The sequence below is a fragment of the Ochotona princeps genome, chromosome 22 (assembly GCF_030435755.1).
Source record: "Ochotona princeps isolate mOchPri1 chromosome 22, mOchPri1.hap1, whole genome shotgun sequence".
Classification (NCBI taxonomy): Eukaryota; Metazoa; Chordata; class Mammalia; order Lagomorpha; family Ochotonidae; genus Ochotona; species Ochotona princeps.
Genome location: NC_080853.1, coordinates 26,683,925 through 26,705,429, shown reverse-complemented (window position 1 = coordinate 26,705,429; position 21,505 = coordinate 26,683,925). Strand labels below are relative to the sequence as shown.

At 41.2% G+C, this 21,505-nt stretch overlaps 1 protein-coding gene across 2 annotated transcripts in view; it reads right to left on the bottom strand.

The window, feature by feature from the left end:
- Positions 1–21,505, bottom strand: part of KIF16B (kinesin family member 16B) — a 245,044-nt gene that overhangs the window by 18,606 nt on the left and 204,933 nt on the right. For both annotated transcript variants that reach the window (XM_058679737.1, XM_058679738.1), the window contains one exon: positions 14,188–14,271. In XM_058679737.1, the coding sequence (XP_058535720.1) occupies positions 14,188–14,271 (84 nt within the window). The remainder of the gene's footprint in view (positions 1–14,187; positions 14,272–21,505) is intronic.

Genomic DNA, 21,505 nt, shown 5'->3' with positions numbered 1-21,505 from the left:
TCTCTCACACACACACACACACACACACACACACACACTCAGGAAAACACCCAAAAAGGATGAACCCATCTGGGAAGTTATCTGGGATTGGAGACCTCGTGTTGAGACTCACTTTACGTAAAGCAAACGAGGGAGATGAAGGAGAAGACGAAGCAACAGGGGGGTTGCTGAGTGGATGGCTGCGGTGGGCAGCGGGGCTCATTCTTGACGGGGATCTCATCAGAAACAGTTGCAAGTGCACTCTCCCTCACCTGCTGCCATTCTTCCGGACTGCCCAGGTCATAGCCTGAGGGGTTAGAAGCAAAGGCTTAGAGACCTGGTGGAGTGCTGCCAGCATGTACCAGAACTACCTGACCACTGTGGTCATGGCTTAGGTCAGAGTTACGGGTGAGCAGAGGGGATAGAGCTGGTGTTCCTGATGATTCAAGTGGTGTCCTTTGCTTAGTGATGCTGCAAACAGCCATCCTGGGGAGCCAGGACCATTCAGGGAACATGATCTCAGGGCTGTCAGGCCTTTTGCTCCTGGCTCCATGTGTTGTTTCCTTCCTAGAGTTGTCACTTTGCATCCCACTTTCTGATGAGGATTTTGTGATTCACAGTAAACTTACTCCATATTTTCCAAAGGATAAACAAGTATTTAGAAGGAATTAGAATGCAAACATCATTGCAGTCTTAGGTCATGGAAACTCAAGTGAGTGTGGCTCATATGTTGAGCCTAAGCAAATTCATTATCAAAATGATTCTAACACCTTCAGAGAAGATAAACAGAAACCCTTAAGCCCTCAACTTGACCACTGTCTCAGCTGGAATTTGACAGGCTGGGCTGTGGCATGCCCACCAGGAGCAGGAACAACACCTGCCTGCTCTGAGGTCCCTGGGGGACCAAGCAATGCTGTCATCATTTCCAGGAACTTGTTTCATGTATTGTAAGAGTAAACCCATGTAGCACATTGTTCTATTGCACAACAATTCTGTCTGCCTATGTAATTATATACACAATACTCAGTTATACCTGTAAGGATATCTATAAAGACAGCTATAGTTTATATTAGTATTGTGTAGCTATTTATAATCATACCCCAATTCTATTCATATAATATAAACTACACATAATTGTATGTTTGTATAATTACATCTTATTATACACAGGGAACATCCCTAATCTGAAAATCCAAAATGTTTTCAAATTCAAAAACATTTAGGATAGTTACATGACAGCACAAATGGAAAATTTTACACCTGCTCTCATGTGACAGGTCATAGTGAAAACACAGGTCAACTAAAAATGCTGCAGAGCATTACTTTCAGGGTATGCAAGCGAAAGCATTTTCAAAATGGAATTATACGTCTACTTTAATACAAAAAATGTTGAAAACCATGCATAGCTGTTTTATAAAATGTATTCTCCATGAACTCTTTGAAGACCACTTTTACGCCTAAGGTTAAAGTTTTTGTGCTAAAACATCTTATAATTCATGTATGCACAGACTTTCTGAAGTGTTCTCATACATGGTATATTTGAAAAGCAATTGAAACTTGTATTTAGACTCGGTTCCCATTCCCAAGATACCTCAGGTGCACATGCAAAAATTCCATAATTTAAAAAAAACAAGTTCCAAATCCAAAAATACCTCTGGTCCCAAATATTTCAGTTAAGGGATATACAACCTACATTATGCTTTACCTTATCCCACAATTAGAACTTGTCTTTGTATTCTCCTCTTTCTGGAGTTAATCACATATTAACATCGGAAATAACTCAAGGAGGAGACCGTTAATGACAGTCTCATCACCTGACAGTGTTGGGAGAGAACCAAGAACCTTCCTGGGAGAATTATCCACTTATCGATACCCAGGATAGTGTGTATGTTGGCGTAAAAAAAGAAACAGCATATTCTAGAAGACATGTGTAACGTCAGCTGGACGGACGGTGAAAACCACTGAAAATGAATGGCGTATACATGATGTTGTCATATACATGACTGACAATGGTCAGGGATCTCAAAATCATTTTATGAAGGCACCATTGGAAGGCAGGCTAGGCTTCCAGCACTATAGCCCCTACATCTCCAGCACAGCTTCCTGTTTTCCTCTACTTTCAGCTAGGTTTCTATGGACACTTCTCCTGGAGGTCCAGGAGCTAATTAAGTCCTTCAGTTTCAAAGACCTTTCCTCTCACCCCTGTTGTGCTGAGCATGGATGTGAGATGTAAGGGGCAGCAGAATGAGAAAATATTAAAAGGCTGTTTAATTAAGCAGAGTAAACAAGGTCAACAGCAGCTTGCAGCTCACATCTGTCTGTGAGTGAGGCAAGCAGGCCACTTTCAGGTAGTGGCAGCAGAGAAGCGAGCTTGAGCAGGCTGTTCCTTTTGTGTTTACCACTTTAGGATAGCTGCTTCTGCTTCAGGAGCAATGAGACATTTAATAAAAGAAAACAAATAGTGCTGCCTCGCTGTATTTGGGAGAAGAGCAGGAGCGACCCTCCAGCTGTTTAGCTCTGCAGTGTTCAGGCTCCATTTCATTTTGCTTTTAGAATTAACCAGGGAAAGGAAAAACATTCTTTACTGCATTCTATAAACAGAGCACATCAAGCTCCCAGCTGGCCATCGTGAGCTCTGAGGCTGCTTCCATCAGAGAAAAGGGCTGGAGAAATCCTGTATGGGTCAAGCCCCAAACCATGCTGTAAATGAACAGGGAGCTAGGGACAGCATAGATGGTACTGACTCAAAGCCAGGGCTGCATGAGGTCAGACTGCAATTGGGGGATTGGCACAAGAAAGCCCAACACAAGCAACAATTATCAGTGTACCTTCTCTGGGCGAGAACAGAAACAACTTGTATGATGGCTAATGTCAGCTTGAGAGGGCCATGACATTCCCATATGCTAGTATTTGGTTAAATATTACTGTGACTGTATTGCCAAGGGTGTTTCTACAGAAGAGTACATTTGAACAGGAACTGAATTAAGCAAACTGCCCTTATGAATGGTGGTTGGGCCTCACCCAAACAGTTGGAAAATCTGATGGGAGGGAAAAGAACAAAAAAGTTCCTCTCTTATGAGGCGATTCCTTGTCTGATGGCTTGAGCTTGGACATCAGTCTTCTGGACTTGGGCTTGACCTGACACATGGTCACTTCTTATGGAACTTACACCACCCTTACTCCTGGCTCTCTGGCTGCCACACACTCAGAGTGCAGCTATAGCATCAGCTCTCCTGGGTATCCAGTTTGCTGACTGCAGGTCTCGGAGACACTAAGGAAAACAGAATGTAAGTGACGTGGTGTTATCAAGAAATAAATGGTGAGGAAACAGAGGGAAAGGGAATCTGTAGCTTGTAAGAAACTCCAGAGACACATCAACCAATGTGATATGTGAGCACAATTTGAGTCATGACTCAAATACACCTATGATGAAAATAACAAAATTGGTGTATCTTGAACACTGAATAGCGGCTGATACTGAGGATAAATTTGGAGTGTGTGTGTGTGTGTGTGTGTGTGAGAGAGAGAGAGAGAGAGAGAGAGAGAGAGAGAGAGAGGTGGTACTGTGGTTGTTATAGTCTTGCTTTTTAAAGAGATATAAAATAAGTATATATAAAATGATTTAATGCCTAATATCTGCTTTAAAAGAATGGTGTGTGCTTGTATGTATGTGTGTGTGTGTGTGTGTGTGTGTGTGTGTGTGTGTGTGTGTGTGTCTGTCTGCAGACAATGGAACAAGACTAACATACACTGCTCAAGTGCTTGAGCTGGGTGATGGGAAGGTTCCCTGGGGCTTATTACACTGATGGTTCTGGTTTTATACATATGGTCATAAAATATCAAGTGAATAAATAAGGGTTAAGTCATTGGTTTCCATGGCCTGGTATCTGAAGAGGTTTATCTGGGTAGGTTTGGAAATTCTGAAATGATCATGTAACTCCTCACAGAGCAGAAGTTTGCAAACACAACCAGACTGTCTTCTTTGATTCTAAGGTCTTTCAGCACCTGATGAATACAGAGCCAACATTCCTGGGGAGGGGCAACTGCCTGCTGAGCCAGAAAAGATTTCACAGGAGTGCCAACAAAGAAAGCTGTTTTTGTACTATGGAAAAACGGAGACCACATCCTTAAATAAAGAGGCTCCCTTATTTAAGGAATTGTGACTATACTTTGGTACTAAAAGAAATGAGCTCAATACCTTCTAGTTCTGTACAGTTACTTCCTAAATGATTTAGCTTTGATGATTGACAGAACTAAGAGGAATTTAGTTCTAGAACTGTAGACAGTTAAGACGTTAGACGGCTAACCTATATTGAGATTTCTCAAGTGACCCTCAAAGACAGTTTTTCAAAAGTATACTGATGGAGCAATTAAAGGAAATGACAGATAATCTGAAAATCCTAAATCATATAGTACAAGACAGAAAATGAGGGCCGCTGAACCAAATGTCAATGTAAAAAAGTCTGCATGGTAATATATGGAAATTGTAGGGGGAAAGGATCTTTACAACTGTTTTTACAATTAATTCAGTATTCCATCTGGCCTCCCACTGCCTAATGGTTACAAGTGACTACAATTCATTTCCTTCTTGACTTTTGTGGCAAAATGTTTTAATTCTGAAACACAATCTACTGGGTGGGCAGCTTCTCAGTTTCCAGACTCTGCAAAGCAATGATTCATACACACAACGAATTTGAGTTAAAAGATGATTCAATAAAACTGGTCCTTGGTGAAAGAACGACGCTCAGATTTCAAGTTACTGAATTATTCCTCATGAAATACAACTCATGGCATGCTAAGTGGTGAAAATGTACACAGGACTATGTAAAAATCACTTAGATGATTACCTCTTTATTTTTCTAATTTTATTTATTTGAGAGGCAGAGAGACACAGAGTCAAAGCCTTTTTCTTGGTTCACTCTCCAGATGCCAGGGGCCAGCCACCTCAACTCGGTGGCAGGAAATCAATGACTTGGGCTACTTTTCTGCTTCCAAGGTTCTAATGAGCAGGAAGCTGGAGTGGGAGCCGGGGATTACACCAAGGTATACTGATACATGACGCAAGCTCCCTAACTGGCATCTTCACAGCCCAGCCAAATGACTGCCTGAATTACCTTCCTTTAATGAGACATTAACATTATACTCTCATGGAAAATGTCACCCACCTGTCTTTCATTCATTGTTCTTAACTGCCTTTTTAACAAAATAATAAGATGACAACGGAAGAACAAGAAGACGGGATGAAGGATACATCAGAAGGTACTGAAGATAAAGGAGGAAAGAGGCAATGACTGCATGATCATATGATGAGCTATTTCTAAATGTTTGCTTAATTATGTAGTATGTTTAGAGTTGTTTTGGATTCACAAACGAATTAGGCCAAAGTTACAGAAATTTTCCACAGAACCACCTGCTCCCTTCCACTCCCCCTACATGCACAGCTCTCCCTTTTATCAAAATTCTGTACCAGAGGAGCGCATTTCTAAGAACTGTTCTAAGGACATCACTGACAAAGCATTATCACTCAAGGTCTAAAATTTATATTAGAGATCACCCTTGGCATGGTTATCTGGATAAATGTATACTGACATGTGTTGAGCACTACAATGTCATACAGAACAGCTGCATGGCCCTAAAAATTCTCCATGCTCTGCCTAGCCACCTCCTTCCCTCCTCCCCATTCCCTGACAACCACTGATCCTTTTAGTGTCTCCATAACTGTGTCTTCTCCGGAAACCTATAGTTATAATCACACACACACATACACACACTATAACTATATAAACACTTGTCAGATTGGCATCTTCTGCTTAGTAATATGGACTGCAGTTTGCTTTACAAACTCTCTTGGCTTGACAGCTCATTTCTTTGTAGTGAATAGCATCCCATTGTTTGGATGTAGCACTGTTTATTCATTCACTCACTGAGGTCCACCTTGCTTACCTCCACACTTTCCCAATTACAAATAAAGCTTCTATACACATTCATTGGCAGGTTTTTGCATGCACTTAATTTGAACAACTCTTGGTAAACACTAATGAGAGACTGCTGGATTATATAGTGAGAGAATGTTTTCACTTATAAGAAACTGGCAGACTTATGCAAAGTAGCTGTGCTATTCTGTATTCCCACCAGTAATGAATAAGAGTTCTTGTTGATCTACATCAGCATTTTGTGTTTTTAGCGTTCCACACATTGGCAGTTCTAAGAGGCATGTAGTATTATCCTGCTGTTCCAATGTACAATTCTCTAATGGCGTATGTTTGTCTATTGTACGTTTTCTTTGCTGATATATCTGTTCAGTTCCTTTGCTTCTTTTATTAAGCTGGTTGTTAGTATACTTCTTATGGAATTGTAGAGGTTCTTTGGATATTTTAGATGATGATACTTTATCAGATATTTATTGTGCAAAGATGTTCTCCCAAGACAAGTTTCTTATCTTGTTTTCACAGAATATAGTTTAATTTGAATGTTTAATTCATGCTTTACTTCTTTCATGAACTGTCCTTTTGAAGTCACATCTAATAAGTCATCAGTATACTCCCAGTCATCTAGGTTGCTGCAAATGTTACCATTTGGGGCTTTTATAGTTTATTGCTTACTTTTAGGAATATGATCTATTTTGAGTTAATCAGCGACGGCCTAGATCTAGTTTTCATTTTTTATATATGTCCACTTGTTCCAATACTATTTATGTAAAAAAAAACCCTCATATTTAGCCCATTTTTTTGCCTTTATTTTTCTATCAGAGATTATTTGAATCTATAAGAGTCTACTTCTGGGCTGACATGCCACTGATTTACATGTCCATTCTTTTTTTAAGATTTATTTATTTGAAAGACAGAATGATACAGAGTAAAAGGGGGAGAGAGAGATGTCTTCTATCTACTGGTTCACTCCCCAAATGGCTGCAATAGCCAGAGCAGGGCCAGGTTCAAGTCAGGAGCTAGAAATTTTATTCTGCTTTCTCATGGTGAGGAGAACCCCAAGTACTTGGGCCATCTGCTGCTGCTGGATTGGAAGCACAGGAGGAGCTGGGAATCTAACATTCCAATAAGGGGTGCTGGAGTCACAGACACAATACCAGCCTCTGCCTATGTGCTCACAGACAGTACACTATCTTAATTACCACAGCCTTACAAGACTTGAAATTGGTTAGTATCAATCTTCTCCTTGTTCTTCAACTTGGTTTTGAGCTATTTTATGCCTTTTGCTTCTTCATATGAACTTCAGAATCAGTTTAGACATCTGGAAAATAACTTGCAGGTATTTTTGAGAGAGATTCAGTTGTATTTATGGCTCAGGTGACAAGGAACTACCACTTTAACACAGTCAGTGTTCCTATAAAAAATATATGGAGTATCTCTGTTTAGCTCTTTGTTAACTTTTTCACCAGAGTTTTTTAATTTTCCTCAAGCAGACTTGTATATATTAGATATATTTCATTACATTTATACTTAAGTTTAATTAATTTTTTGTGAGGGTGCCACTGTGCATGTGTGTGCATGCGTGTGGGTGGTGGTCCTCTTTTTCCTCCTCCAGTCCTTCATGTGGGTTTAGAAGCTGCTACTTTCCTCGGATATGTTTTTCTAACTGGGTTTCCCTCTTAAACCAACATCTGCTCACGGAAACCAAAATGGACTTTTGTCTCGATCGAGACGCTCATACATTGATGACAACAGCAAATGCCAACTTACACTGATAGGATTTCAGTGAATAAAACGATTTGTTAACAGGCAGTTAGTTTCCACATAGTAGCATTCACAGCTCCCCTGACTCCAGCTCCAAATTCCGGTTCAATCTCTAGCACATCTACAGCTACTCATCTCCACAAAACCCGCCCTGCTGCAGATAATGGTGGTAATGGGCCAATACCATAAAACAGCCCCAGCTAATGTGAATAACCAGAAAACCAGAAGAAACAATCAAGACGTAAATGAGGATGAAAATGGTTCTTTCTATGAGGTATTTCTTTAATCTCTGCCTATGTGTTTGATGATAGTGCTGTTATACATTTTGTAAGATTAGCAGAGAATAAATGGAAAGAACGTTCAACTAAGCGTAGAATTGCTAAATATCTGTGCAACAGCCAACTGAATGAGGAAACTCAGAAACTCCAAAGAAATTTTTACCTCTTTTTGAAATTTATTTTGAAGCTGAAAGAGCTCAACCCACAAACTGTTCAAACCAAATGATTCTGTTGGAAATTCAAGGTTTGACAGTGAAATAAAGCTTGGGTGAGAAACTATAATTAGGGAAAACCAGATTGTGTGGACTACAGTCACCACCAGCCAGAAAACTACCTCCTGGCAGCAGTGGTGGTATTGGACAATACCGACAGCTGTTACTAACACCCATGTTTAACAGACAAGGCACTGGAACAACTCCAAGACTTAATTGTGAAAGACAATGAAGAGTTTACTGTTGCCACTGAAAGGACAGTTACGTATCCCTTCACTGCAAGAAAAAGAAAACATCTCGAAGTTGGCTTGGTGTTCACAGCTGAGCTGGTAGATTCTCCTGTGGCCAATCGACAAGTTCAAAGAAGTCCAACACTAGACAAGGCTGCTCTGTGATCATCAGAGGGGGGCAAGGCCACCCCCTCCCTTGGGAAAAATAAAAAGATCACTCAAAACTGGATCTGAACCTAGACCAAAACATGAACACTACATACACCATGAATATCAATTATCCTGTTTCAAGGCTAGTGTGACTGCCAGTTATTTCTATCAGTCATATATTTTTTATCAGTCATATTTTAAACTTCAATTTGTTCTTGCTTTTTATATAAGATTTATCAATGTTGTCTAATCACAAAATAAAGCTCTGCTCTAGAGTATGCCCTACACAATTACCCAATATAAACGGAAACTCTATCTTTTTTAGTACCTTCTTGTTGAAAAGTCTCATGGTTCCAGAAAGTGTATGCTTCTCCCTAACACTGTTGGAAAAACAGGTATAGACTTGGGGGAGGGCAGTGCTAGCTGAAATCACTAACTTTGTTTCCCAACCCATCTCCTCGCTACCCCCAAAAGCAGAACTATATTCAGTAAGCTTAAGTATTAGTTATGTTGCAATCAATAGATATGCAAAGAGAACTAAGTCCCTGTAGCCAGAAGCTTCTGACTTCAGACCAGCCCAGCTCCAGCCATTGTGACCATTTGGAGAGTGAACTAGCAGATGGAAGATTTTGTTCTTTGCTTTGTCTCTGTAACTCTACCTTTCAAATAAAAATCAATAAATCTTAAAAAAACAGCTAAGTAACTAGGGACAAACTATGCTCTTTTTGTAGTGATCCCGTGTCTCTAATCTTCATCACATTGGATAACAGTGCCACCATGATTAAATTCTTCAGAAATCCTTTTGCACTTTTTATATAACAATCTGATAGGTTGAAGGAAAAGACAGTACTATAACAAGAGATTTCTAGTATATTCCAGGTATCATCATGTATGAGAATGTTTACACAATGTTGTTGTTTTCTGCTGTCAGATGACAAACTAAGACACTAATATTGCTACACTTAATGATTGTTGGGGGCATAGAGGGGCGTGGCACTTCCTCACTGTTGTGTATTTCCCTGGCTCTTAGACTGCATCTAACATGCACCTCAAACTCCATCGTCCCCACCCCTCATACTGCAGTTCCATTGTCACCAGCGCCTCCACTGCTGCCATTGAATCAGCCTGCGTTGTTGTGGGCTTCTTGCTGCACCAGGTTCTTTGCTAGGTGCAAGGTCATATTGATCCTTAGCAATTCCAGGATAATAATGTCATTACTGTTCTCACTTTACAGATCAGGTGCCTGTTCTAGTACTTTGAAGAAAACATCAATGATGTTTCTCTGGTTCTTAGTTTCAGTGGTGGTTGGTTTTATTACTCTGGAAAGTTGTATGATTTGGAAGGATTTAACTTGTTTTCATTAATTACAGTTTCTCCTTGAAATGAGAGACTATTAAGATGATTAGAAGAAATGATTCCAAGGAGATAATAATGTTCTCTGAAATTAGTAACCCCAAATGCTCCTCTCATCAATGAACAAAAACAAAACAAAACAAAAAACTCATTAATTTGGGGCTGATTTCACAAATTTTCCAATAACTCAGTGAAGGTGAAAAATGTCTGGCATATCATGGGGAGTTATGAATTTAATTAGATGTCAACTGTGCTGCCTTTAAGTATAACAAGGAAGATGTGAGACATAAATATATCTTTTGAGCTAAGCCAGAAAGTGACAGCAGTCTTAAAGAAGTGGTGGTGAAGCCTCAAATATGATCCACAACAGGCTTACATATGAGTGGCTTGAGTTTCAGAACACGTTTAGTGCAATTTAACAGTACAATTTTATATCCGTTGAATCTACATAAAATTTAAAAACTGCTCACACTTGGTGTTTTTTAATTTCACGTTTCTACTAATGTCACTTCATTGTACAAAAGTGCTAGCAGACTGATGGAATGTAAATAACTGGCCCCTTACAACTGACCACTACAGAAGCGGTAAATTCTAGAGTCATGTGGTCCAACTCTGAATGGTTCCGGCCATTGCAAATGTACACCATGCACCATATGTTATTTATTAGAACTCAGTTTGGTGCTCATATATATATTTATATTCCATATATACATAATATATACATGGTATCTGGATCTGGCTTCAAACACAGTAAAAAAAAAAAAAGCATATCTTTTGCTCGAAGCTGTTCATTAGGTAGAGAGTGAGTACACTGTTTTCTGGCGCTCTCTCTACCATTTCATCTGTCAATATTCACTTCCCAGGCAGCAGTTGGGGCTACAAGAAGTCTGTGTTTGGAGCTTGGGAAGCATGTCACATGTGGTCATTTTCAGGGGGAGAATTCCACTGCCTGATGGCAGGGTCTGCCCACAACACAGTGCACTGAACTGGCTGCAGCTGGGTCAGGAAGGCTGCAAGAGGGAGATTCTCAGAAGTTATAAACCCTCAAAGATTCTGTAGCTCATTTTAAACCAAAGTCCTGGGCAACATGGAAGTATTTTGTAAAACAAGTATGAGCTGACTTCTATAAAAATTGGCTCCAGCTATAACTAGAATTGACCACATGATTTTATAGGGGCAAAGCCAGGACTAACTGCAGGTCACATTTGGACAACTCCACTTAACACCATGATCCTACTGCTGCTTTTGCACAGTGTAGTATGTCCAATGCTATGATTCCTGTCTCTATGCCACTACCGCCCTTATCACCAGCTACACCACTGGATGCCAGGCACACAATTAATGTTCTGCTGCTCAAGGAAAGAAAACTAAATTACAAAACATCTCAAAAAATTTATTTCCATACTCATTTAAAAATTGTATTAGTCTTGGAACCCCAGTTGTGACACAGTGGGTTAAAGTTGGCATCCCATGGGAGTACAGGTACCATGCTGGCTACTCTGCATCTAATCCAGCTTCCTGCTGATGTGCCTGGGAAAGCAGAGGAGGATGGTCCAAGTGCTTGGGCCTCTGCCAGCCTTGTAGGATACCTGGATGAAGCCCCTTGCTCTTGGCTTTTGGATGGCCCAGTCCTGTACATTAAGGCCATTAGGAGAAGGAACCAATGGATGGCAGACATCTGTATTTCTATCTCTCCTCTCTCTGAAATCTGCCTTTGAAAGAAATAAACATCTTTTAAAAAACACTGTTTTGAAATATTTAACATAGATTTTGAAAACTTGCAAAAATGGTATCTGTGTCTGTAATTTGAAAATATTTTTCTGATAAATTCAAATGTAAGCTAAAAATCCTGGAAGCATTTTAATAGCAACAATGATCAAAACCCAATTGAATCTGCTTTACAGAGGTCTTTCTGGGTGAGATGGTTCATCAAGGTACATTTCTGGGTTTTAATGACCCTTCAAGTAATTCCTTCTGAGCAGCCATCCTGTGAAGTAGCAGGTGCACCAGACCCTCCTGGTATCTATCCATCCTCCTCTCTATGTATTTATACGTTTATATACATCTCCAAGGAATGGGTCACACTGGAATTTAAACACATGATCTTAGAGGGGAGAAAATGTCTCACTTGCATTTGTATCCTATATAACACTTAGCACTATCTCCAGCATGCATTAGGGATTAAAATTTTGTCCCATTAAATCAAAGAGGAAGTTCAGGGAAAATAACTATGTTAATTTTCATATAAAAAATACACTAAATCAAGCAGTGACTTGTGATGTGAGGAGATCAAAAGAAAAGTCATGAGAAATTAATAAAAAATCTCAGATAAATTTTCCATTAAAGTGAAGGTGAAATACACTCACTCCTTGAAAAGGAGATAATGTTCTAAGATCTAACAATCAACTTTAGGGGAAATGCATTTAATTTCACATGCAAGTGCATTTCCACAGGTGTGGGATCCCAGTCTCTAACAACCAGTGGCAACAGAAGGGACCCTAGGTCCCTAATATAAAACTCTGATATAAAACTCTGCTGAGGGCTAACAAGGGGTGAGGTGATCAAACAGGAGATGTGAGAGTGTTCTGAACTTCTCCCTGACTTTGGGAGCTGGAGGGAAATCCGAGGGTCAGCGAAGGTGGTGCTCGTAATGGCTGCACCCAAACCATCTGTGGCAGCATGGCGGGCACCATGCAAGCTCAATCAGAGCCTCAAGGAACTGGGGATGCTGATCAGTCAGTTTCATACTAACACGCATATTCAGTTTCAAAGTCATGTTCTCCAAGTTTTCAATGAAGATAAGTCTAGATAACTGAGATGGGCAATGGTTAGGTAAAGAAAATCCTCTTCTGATTGTAATGTGTATATGTGTGTGTGCGTGAAATCATTAAGTCTTGGAGCAAACTGGATGAAGAAGCCTTGCCATAATTATTTCTCCTTGAAGGCAGACTTTTTTTAGTTGGGGATTAGGGTCATGCCATCACAGGATAAACTGTGGAAGTCTACAATAACCCACTTAAAATTCATTCTTTGTAGTCCTAGGAAAATGTGTAACCATGTAATCTAATTCCAACGCCTATAGGCATGGGTATGATCTGATACCCCTTTTCTGAGAGTTCCACACTAATGTTCTAAACACTCTAAAATATTTTCCATGGACAATGATTTTCAAGTCTGCAATTTCTTCATTTCCTAGGTAGCCCTCTCTTCCTCCCTTTGGGGGCTCACCAGAACCTCCAGCTTCTAAATATTCTCTTAATCCTGGTTCCCTCATATTAAAGAGACCTCATAGGAAGTCACTTTGAATAGACAGTCTCCAAGACAGAGTGTCACACCTAATTTTTATGGAGCATTCCACAATTTAGAAAGGGCTCTCTAAGGCCTTACTTGATTTAATTCCCCACAGGTCTTATCATTCTCCTCTTAAAAAGGGGTATCTTTGGAAGCCCGCTGAACGGTTAGGACACCAGATTGCAGCATCGAGTTTTGCATCATTGTCCCTTGTCTGCCTCAAGGATTCTCGAGGACAAGAGAGTGGATGATCTCCAAGCCCGACCTGAGCCCTTCCCCTGGACTTCCCATTGTTCTCAAAGAACACACTCATCCACAGTTTTGCACAGGCAACCTCAGGAATGTCAGGTTTCTACCAACTAAGTGACAATGTGCCAGGAAAACACCCACAAACTAGGTCAAGGCATCACCAGTGTGTACTGGCAGGGCAGCAATCAGGAAACCAACAACTGGCCTGAGCAGTGACTTCTACATGGAAGTGCTTCAGAAGAGCAAGGGCAAATCAGCCAAATGGAAGCTAGCGAAGACTGAAATAGGTGCACATCTTTTTTGGGTGAGGTAAGGGGGGTCTCGAAGTATCCGGAAAAAGTACAGTGATGCAATGCAACAAATCTTCAGTTACTTAATTCCAAGTGTTTTTTTTTTTTTTTTCAGCAAGCTTTGTGCCCTCATCCTGCATTACACACCATCTGTCTAGAGAGAATATTTAGTTCTCACTCACATCCTGCTTCCTAACCCTGAGAATAAATACATTTTTTTTAAGGAAAAAAAAAGAAGAAAAAACTAGAAGAAGGTTGTGGTAGAGCAGAGAGGGCTGGAGACCTATACTTCAAATCAGTGGCTGTCAGTGCTGTGTAATCTGCTGCTCCCATCTCCTGCGTTGAAGAAGCAGCGCCTTCACACACATGCGCAGAAGTGCTGCTGTTGAGTTGGGATCCTTCTTACCGACCAACCAGAGAGTATAATTTCAACACATACAGAGAAAGAAAAGCAATTCTGTTACCTCCAAGTGACTTCGTCTCTCAGCAATCACACGTTCATCCTTGTTCCCAAACAGTTTCTTTGGGGGGAACTCAAGGGCGGCAAGCTGAAACACACAGTTTAGAGGAGATGTGTTAACATCACACCTATGATCTGTGGGCGATTACTTATTGGTTATTTGGAAACTCAGTAATGAAGTAAATAGAACAAGCTGAAAGCTTAGAGATGGTGGGACCTGTCTTACTTTGTCATTAGCTGTGTGACCTGGAACAGATGAAGCTACCTTGGATTAGATTCCTCAAGGTCAAACGGGGAGCTAGGATGATGGCAACCTTCAAGGCAGGACAGACTTGATGACCCATGGCCTTGGGACCCTGAACCTATGTTGGAAATCCAGAAGAAACTCCTGACTCCCAGCTTTGGATTGGCTCAACTTGAGCCACTGTGGCTTTTTAGGGAATGAAGATATTTCTCTCTCTGTCTCTCCTTCTCTCTATAAATATGATCTTTAAATAAAAATAAATAGCCCACTCCAGTTTGTTCTCTCAGTGCTCCTGTTTATCAGAATTTGATTACTTCTAGATTGTCGAGCTGAGAATTTGGAAAGTTAACCTACACATAATCCAAACACTTTGCAGAATAGTTGAACTATTACTAAGATTCTGTAGACATTACATTTTGCGATTTTCTCTGTTAGTATTGAAAATGAAGACTTCCATGTGAGAAGAGGACTTCTTGTGGAATCCCTTTACCTCTTTCCTAGAAAGTGAAAATGTGGAAGTGGTATAAGCCTGGTCTTGTCTTGGAATTTCAAACTCATTATCCTTATGCTTTTCTTCTTGGAGGTTTCAAAAAAAAAAAAAGCATAAGATGAGCTTGATGACAGCTGAGTACACAAGGACTCTCTCATCTGGTGAGATCCTGACCAGCCAGTTTTGCTAGATGGAGGCAAGCTCAGAAGTGGCAACAACCACTATATTTCCTTCCTTTCTCACCTTGCTGGGTCTTGGCTAACTGAAGCCAATAAGGCATTAAGAAAAACTGAGCAACATTTCTCTCACGATGTGTAGAGCAGTGAGTCACAAAATTCTCATTTTAAACCCATGCAAATCATTACGTCGATTTCAATCCATGCCATCACAGTAGCAGCATGCATATGTGCCTGTCTGTGAATACTATGAGCACATAATACTGAAGTATAACACATGGAGGTAGCCAAGATGCTACAGGGGATACCTGTACCCCATATCAGAGTGCCTGGGATAGGATCTGTGCTCCACTTCAGATGCAAGGTTCCTGGATTGCTCAGGTAGTTGGGTCCCTGCCCCACTATGGGAGACCCAACTGGGTTCTGCGCCTCTGGCCTCCGCTTGGCCCAGTTTCAGATGGAGGGGACAGCTGAGAAGTGGCACAGGAGATGGAAGATTGCTTGCTATCTGTCTGGCAAATAAATAAGAATAAATTTTAAACAAGGCTTCATATCCATAAGAGGATAGGTTGATGAACTTTCAAATTCTGAATACATTAAGTCATCTTGAGCAAGTACCCAGCTCAAAGATGATGCTTGCATCTCATGAACTGCAACCTCACCCTTCTAGCTGCACCCTTTTCCCTTGAAAAGATTAACGCCAATCTGACTTCTAGCAGCATCTTTTTGTTCCTCCAATTTATTCATATTATTTATCTAAATTGTAGGAAAGGGGAGGGAGGAGAGGGAGTGTAGAGAGAGAGTAGTAGAGAGAAAGAGACAGAAAGAGAAACACCCATTTCCTAGTTCACTCCCTGAACAGCTGCAGCTGTGTCAGACTGAAGCTAGAAGCCAGGCACTCAATCCAGGCCTCCCACAGACCCAAGTACTTGAGCCATCACTTTCTGCCTTCTGGGGTACATGAAAGTAGGAGGCTGGAACTGGGGACAGCTCTAGGACTTGAATTCAGGCACTCCAACATGGGATGCTGGATCTTAACTGCTAGGTCCAAGGAGCTCCTTTACCCTGCCATCGGTTCTACTGATGTTTGAACTTCACATTAACAGTATAGTACAATATAAACACTTTTGAGATCTTTTTTTCTCAAGTAATACTTGAGATATTCAGTCAGGAAGTTGCATATAGCAACAACTTGCTCAATTTCGTTGCTGTTTAGCATTCCCTTATGAGGAACATCCCTTAACATTATTCATTCATTTCTAATTTTTAATTATTAGGAATTGTGCTACAATGCACACTTTCTTACACAGACACACAAGTACTGCTGTTGGTCACACTTTCAGGAGTGGAAAGGCTGGGTCATCTAGCAGGTGTATGTTCAGTTGAACTCAAAACTGCTGAAGTTTCCCAAATGATTCCTAGTGACATTCTTGCCAGACGGGACTGCGAGGTCTGTTGCAGATCCTCACCAGCACTGGCACATGGTCCTGTGTGCTTTTCCATCCCAGCAGTCATGATGAACGTGTCATCATCTCTACTGTGGATGGCACTTATGTTTCTCCAATGATTCTGATGACTGATGCTCGTGAAGATCTTTGCACATGCGCACTGACCACCTAACGGTTAGACATCTTTAGAGAATGCCTATTTAACACTTTGGCTTATTTTTAAACTAGCTATCTCTTTTCCTTAGTAATTCTCCCTTTCTACTCTTGAAATGGTGTCTCTGATGACCTTACAGTACTTTTCAAAGCTAACTGGAGCTTGGCAGCTGCTTGCTCCTACACACAGCGGTGTGCTTCTGACTAAAGCAGAGAGCTGGAGGTGGGTCAAGGGCAGCACTAAGGGACAGACTTCCTCTTCCTTTCTGATCAACATTCTGGTTTTGCTACCGACACTCAACTTCAATGTCAGTTCAAAGTAGCAGCTATGGACACTGAGGTAAGTTAAGAGACCCAGGTTAAATCCCAGCTTGACAACTAGCCAGTCACATAGCTGTGTTTCTCTGAGTATTTTTTTACCAAATGAAAACGGATTAAAAAGAAAAGAAAAACAGACAACACTGAACTTCTGTAAAGATCTAGTAAACTAGTAACTGTAAAGATCTAGTGAGGAATGATAAATGGATCTTTGCTGCTGTTTCAGTTGTCAGAGAGCTTGTACGACAGACGGCGCACGCCTGTGTGTAGCACCTCTGCCCCACCCACTGGACTGGGGACGTGGATTTTCAAGAACAAAGATGAATTAGGGGAAATGCTAATAGTACAAATTCAAAGGTGCTGAATACCAGTAATTACATCCAGTGAAATCCTGGACAAAACTTCAACTATCTCCATCTACCTTTTTAAATATACATATACAAACGTACATAAATATATATGCACACATACATATTTCAAGCAACCTTTATTCTACTTAATAAAGACCCCAAAGTGCCAGAGTAATGATAGATGCTAGTAATTCAGATATGTCAGAGACGTTATAAAGTATCTCTTTAAAGTGGGTGAAAATTCTTGGCCTGAAAAGATAAAAATTATGCATAGATTGTTAAGTTCTATTGCAGAACCAGACAGTTGAGAAAAAGACCATATCCATGAAATTTTTACTGTAGTATTCTGTATAAGTATGTTATACTTACTACATTCTATTAGTGTTGCTAATTTCTTACTATTGCTGAGTTACAAGTTAAACTTTATCATCATACCTATTTATATATAGAAAGCCTCCTAATAGAAGCATGGTTTGTTATTACACATTTCCGGTCACACAATGGGGGTTCTCCTGGGTGACAGGGGCTACTGTGGCCACTAATTCAGAACACATTACAGAAACACCCCAAGCAGAGCATTTAGAAGGAAAAAAAGATCATTATCACTGTTACTTGAGTTGGGTTCCTTGACTCAAATGAGTCTCTGAAAATGGGGACGGAGAGGGGTCCAGATGATGAGTTGCCGGGAGCGTGGAGTGTGGGAGAAGGAGAACGGGGCAGGGTTTACCAAGATGGCTTCGTCAATACAGCACGATAAAGAAAACCACTCAGTTCAAGGAAGGCAGGGCAGAGAAGATGCCTAACTTTCTCTATAAGCTGAAAGCTCCTAATTTTAAAAAACCAGAACAGTACAACTAATTCTTTCTAGATTTCATTCCTAAATTTTGAATCAATTAAGTTGGCTAAGTGGCTTTAACAATGAACCATTTCCTGAGAGCAGAGACTCACCAGTGAGGACAGAGACTTGTGCCCAGGTGACCCAGAAAAACCCAAAGCCAAATGACTTTCTTCATTTTGCTCAAAGTTTAAGTGAAATGTGACAATTCCCACACTCAGACAACATGCCGGACAAGCTCGGCCTGGGGGGTTCTGGATGTCCCTGCCTTCTCCGCTCACTCTTCAGATGCCAGCATCTTCTGTCAGTTTGGGTTTCTCATGTTTGGATCAAAGCAGTCCTGTTACCTGCACACTTTCCTATGTTTCCATGCGCTCCACGCTTCGCTCTCAGGGTCTGCTCTCCTAACAAAGCACAGGGTCTGGATCTGACTTCACGAGAAGCGCTGTCAGGAGCAGGCAGGGACAAGCTCAGGCGCAGAGCTCTCGCTCTGCTTCTCTGTGACCTCTGGCAGACGAAACGCAGCCTCCTATTTTCTAAAACTTTCAGTTCAGTCCTTGGAGTTCTACATTCTTCTGAACAACTTAACCCCACAGGGGTCCAGGCAAGTACTTCTGCTTCACGGGCAGAGTCTCACATGCGAGTGAGCGTCACAAAGATTCTTTTCTACAACCATAGCTGGTGGGAGAGCTGTGATCAAAGATGGTGGCACCAAGGTTTAATTTGCTCCTTCAAAAGCATCCAAACAACAACAAAGCAGAGGAAAGGAAAAACTCCGTTTCTATGGTAGGAAAACACAGCTCAACACCACCACGCAGCCCCCATGGAAAGCAACACAGAGATGGACCAAGCCGACGGAAGACGAGGGCTGCCCAGGGACCTCTGATGCTATGAGCTGGCACCAGGTGTGCATCTGAGTGCTGAGGCATGCCAAACCCTCCGGGATGAGAGACACTAAATCTGGAGATAGCAAGAAAGATGGCAGCTGGGGTCCATAGCAAGGAGGCAGACAAATGGGGGCTACTGGAGGAAGAATCCCGAGATGCCCACAACTCCAGGGCTGGAGGGAGGTGGTAAGGCCGGAGGGCAAGAGTTAGGCTGTATCTGCCTTCCTCCAACCCCAGCTCCAAAATGGCCATCCCACCCCTCCTGAACAGTGTGATGCAAGAAGTGGCTATGTCTCAAAATAAAGAGGGGAAAATTGATGGAAAGTTCCAGAAAAAAATCCTAAGTGAGCTTGAGTCTGCAGCTTGCTTCCTCCTTTCCTCCTGGTCCTCTTTCCTCCCTTGAAGCCAGGGTGTTTCCCACGATGCTCAGTCCACACAGCTCCAAGATGAGGAGAACTAAAGCTGGGCCATGAATAAACAGTGCAGGTGAAAGTATGCTCAAAGAACACCTAAAGGAAGGGAAGATGAAGAATATGCACTTCAGGAACATCGGCCCAAGGCTGATAATTAGACCACTAATTATTTTGAACTCACATAAGAATCATAAAAAATCCTCTAACACAGAAGCCTAAAGTTACAGGATAGCCGGGTTGAAAGAAGAGTAAAATAGAGGAAAAAAGAGGGAGGGAAGGTAAACTAGCTCTCAAAGAAATGGCTAATTTTAGTGCCAGGAAAGAGTATGTGTGGATACACACAGACAGACACACTTACATAGCGGACCTGAAGCAGCATATAGTGTCAGAGGACAATCAAGTGCTCAAAAAATTGGAAACAAATTGATAGGGGTGTCTCAATGGCACACAGACATCAATTTAAAAAGTTCCCAACAGCCAACATTGGAACAATTTGGAAAAGGAAAATTAAAATAATGTAGGCATATAAACTAACACCCAATGCTTGAGTAAATGGCTATATAAATACATAGAAAATAACAGACAAAATAACCACACGGAATGAAATACGTTGAGGGAAAGAAAATGTGACCCGGGCCCGGTGCGATAGCCTAGCAGCTAAAATCCAGGCCTTGAACCTGGCCAGGATCTCATAATGGGCACCGGTTCTAATCCCGGCAGCTCCACTTCCCATCCAGCTCCCTGCTTGTGGCCTGGGAAAGCAATCCAGGACGGCCCAAAGTCTTGGGACCCTGCACCTGTGTGGGAGACCCAGAAGAGGTTCCTGGTTCCCGGCATTGGATCAGCACAGCACCGGCTGTTGTGGCCACTTGGGGAGTGAATCATCGGATGGAAGATCTTCCTCTCTGTCTCTCCTCCTTTCTGTATATCTGACTTTGTAATAAAAAACAAATCTTTAAAAAAAAAAAGAAAAGAAAACGTGACCCAACAAGCTGAACAAGTGTACGGGCCACAGGCGGACATTCTGAAGGCACAGCAAGGTGCACATCCTTCCTAAAGAGTTTGAAACCAAGAGAAGCATAATGTAAAGATTTCAGGAAGGAGGAAACTATGATGAAATAGAGAACACCTCTATATAAACTCAAAACTAAGGAAAATATTGTGCAGAAAATAGACGGAATGCTATACATCTTTTTATTTGTTTTCATTTCACTAGAATGGCAGACACACACACACACATGCACACACAGAGAGGCAGAGACCTCCCATCTGTAGGTTTACTCGCTCTATCGGGCCACGGCAGTGGGGACTGAGCCAGGCTGAAGCTAGGAACAAGGAGGCCAGCTCAAGTCTTGCACGTGGGTTGCAAGAACCTACGTACCTGAGCCATCGCTGTGCCCTTAGGATGTATATTAGCAGGAAGCTGCAACTGGGAGCCGAGTCAGGACTCAAACAAAGCCCAGCTCAGGCACGCCCAGGGCCATCTTCACTGCCGAGTCAGTATTCATTCCCATGCCGTTATCCTGAGAAGGTTAAAATAACCACCTAAAAACTTGGGAGGTGAGAGCACATAAAGTTAATAATTTATAAATGAGAAACACATCTTTTGAAAACTAGTAACTTTAACATTTCCATACTTGAAAAAAAAACCCTTCTTTTAAAAGTCATATATGTTTCATAGGATGATATATTTTGTATGGAAAAAATTGGAGTTCAGCAATTTAGTTTTCATTTTCTTTCACTTCTGTTAAGTGCACGTAAAATTAATGTTTGCATTTAAAAGGTAGCACATTGAAGACGTGTACAATGTTTTATAGCTATTTCATTCCTTTTCTATATTCTCTCCCTTTAATTTCTTTTTAACAATCTATATATCCATCCTTTCATCTGTGCCTATCCATTTTGGCACTTAAAATAATGTTAAGTGGTGACATTACTTATATTTAGAGGCCTGCAGGTAATCTGTTGCTTGCTTCTCTTCTTTCCTTGTATACTGTGCAATTTTTAT